This window comes from Cicer arietinum, unplaced genomic scaffold (genome assembly GCF_000331145.2).
Source record: "Cicer arietinum cultivar CDC Frontier isolate Library 1 unplaced genomic scaffold, Cicar.CDCFrontier_v2.0 Ca_scaffold_6437_v2.0, whole genome shotgun sequence".
Lineage (NCBI taxonomy): Eukaryota > Viridiplantae > Streptophyta > Magnoliopsida > Fabales > Fabaceae > Cicer > Cicer arietinum.
Genome location: NW_027340083.1, coordinates 11,315 through 13,422, shown reverse-complemented (window position 1 = coordinate 13,422; position 2,108 = coordinate 11,315). Strand labels below are relative to the sequence as shown.

Below are 2,108 nucleotides of genomic sequence, written 5' to 3'. Positions count from 1 at the left end.
ACACTAATAATGCATGAAAATTAAAATCATTTATTTATTTATTTCTTTGATTAATTAATTAGGATGGAAGGGAATTGTGTACATCAACACCAACATACGGAACAGGAAAGGAAGCAGGAAATGAGGAAGGTTATGCGGTTGGAATGTCAGTGTGTTATCCGAAACCAGGTTCAATCAAGATTAATGATGGTGAAATTGTGACTATAGAATCAAGATATAAGAATGAATTTCTTACTGGAGCTATGGGGCATATGTACATCTATTTGGCTGATCGACTACAACACACAACATAGACATCAAACATTTATGATATGTAACTGTTTTATGTAGGATTTTGAATGTTGAATTAACAATAACAAAAACAGTGTAAAATATCAATAATGTAGCTCATATTTTTATTTGAAGATATTATTAATTGTAGTATAAGATGGTTATTTCAACTCAATACACTTGGCATTACAAATTCAAACTTACCATAAACAAGTCACACGACTAACAAGCTATCAAAAAAATTCGCCACTGGCAGATAATTTCAACCCTTAAATTCTAACACCTATAAATATGAACCACACTAAAAAAATATTAGTAAGGCATATGACAAATTTAAAGTTTGTCATACCTCAATAAAAAAATGAAAAGTACAACATGATATGTATTTCTTTTATCAGTTTTTCCCCCTTAATTACCTGCCTTAAAACCTCTCCACGCTTCAAAATATAAGGTCGCAATTTTTTTCATGTCAATAAAGTCACAAAAATATTTATCAATATTCGAACGAGTTTATATGAGTCTCGTTTAATTTCATCAGTAGTCTCGAGTTTAAATTTGAATAAAAAACATAAGAAGGGCCAGTTTTAATCTTTATGTAGTTTAACTCAAATTTATGAATTAGTCTTTATGGTTAAACACAAAACTGAAGGATGTAAAATATATATATAAAATCTTACGCTATTTATAATCGTTTTTTCGACAGGTGCATTAATTATAATCTTAATCTTAATAATATACAAAAGAATCTCATACAAATACCAAATTTAAAGAAGTTTCAAAACCACATGGTTTAGAATGTAAACAAATTTGTCAGTAAAAATATCACGTACATAACTTCTAAAGGTCGTAGAATGTAAGTTTGCTTTCTGTTTTTCTTGTATGTTTTCTGTATTGTAAATCACATGCTTTTATATAGAAAACTTCCGCAATAATTAGGGTTTGTTACCGTTTGAATGATTTGCATATTTTTCGTACGTAAAATTTGGATGGTATCAATCTTCAAAAATATTGAATCAACATTGAATACTTGTCCATATTTGAGTTTAGAATTGTTTCAACGTCTCTTAATGAAAACGGATGGAGAATCTGATGATGATAAGGTATCGCGAGCAAGTCATATTTTTGAAAATATTCTCAGTGAGATTTAAATTATATGTTGTTGGAATGCAAAATTAAAGAGATAATGACTTTTTTTGCAAATAACTTAGTTCGTTACTTTGAAATATTTTTGCTAGTCTATTTATTACAATATAAATTATGGATGAATTTAATTATTTGAAATTTCGTCATATTATTACTAGTATATTTATTACAATATCAATTATGGATGAATTTAATCATTTGAAATATCGTCATACCCAATTTTCCTAAATAGGCATTGTACATTATTACTTTTGCTACGCTGCTTTAATTTACATGTTATATAGAAATTATTGTGAAGTTTTTTATATAATAATTAAGTTTAATACATTAGTTTTAAAAGTATATTTGATTTTTTATATATATATTTGGCACGTTGTTTAAAATTAATCTTAGCTTCACCCTATTTTACCTCTTTCTCTATCAATCACCACTTCCCTCTCCTTAATTATTCATTAATGACTTTCGCCCTAGAAAGTAGAATTCCAAAAATTAATTCAATAATATAGTTTGGTGTCTTAACATCCATTTGAGATGAGTTTAACTACGTCAAATAATATCCTAGCTACTTTTCTCAACTTATAAAATAGAGAATATTCAATTGATTGATTGGTGTTGTAAGACCCATAATTTTCAAGTACACTTTATGTATTTTATATGTTTTGGATTTTGGCTCGGAGGCTTTTTAGCCAAAGTTA

At 27.5% G+C, this 2,108-nt stretch overlaps 1 protein-coding gene across 1 annotated transcript in view; it reads left to right on the top strand.

Moving 5' to 3' along the window:
* LOC101508485 (uncharacterized) overlaps positions 1-421 on the top strand; it is a gene marked incomplete at its 5' end in the record, with an annotated part of 1,988 nt that extends 1,567 nt beyond the window's left edge. The window contains one exon of the mRNA XM_073364814.1: positions 63-421. Within this exon, the coding sequence (XP_073220915.1) occupies positions 63-293 (231 nt within the window). The remainder of the gene's footprint in view (positions 1-62) is intronic.
* Between the last annotated feature and the right edge of the window lie 1,687 nt (positions 422-2,108).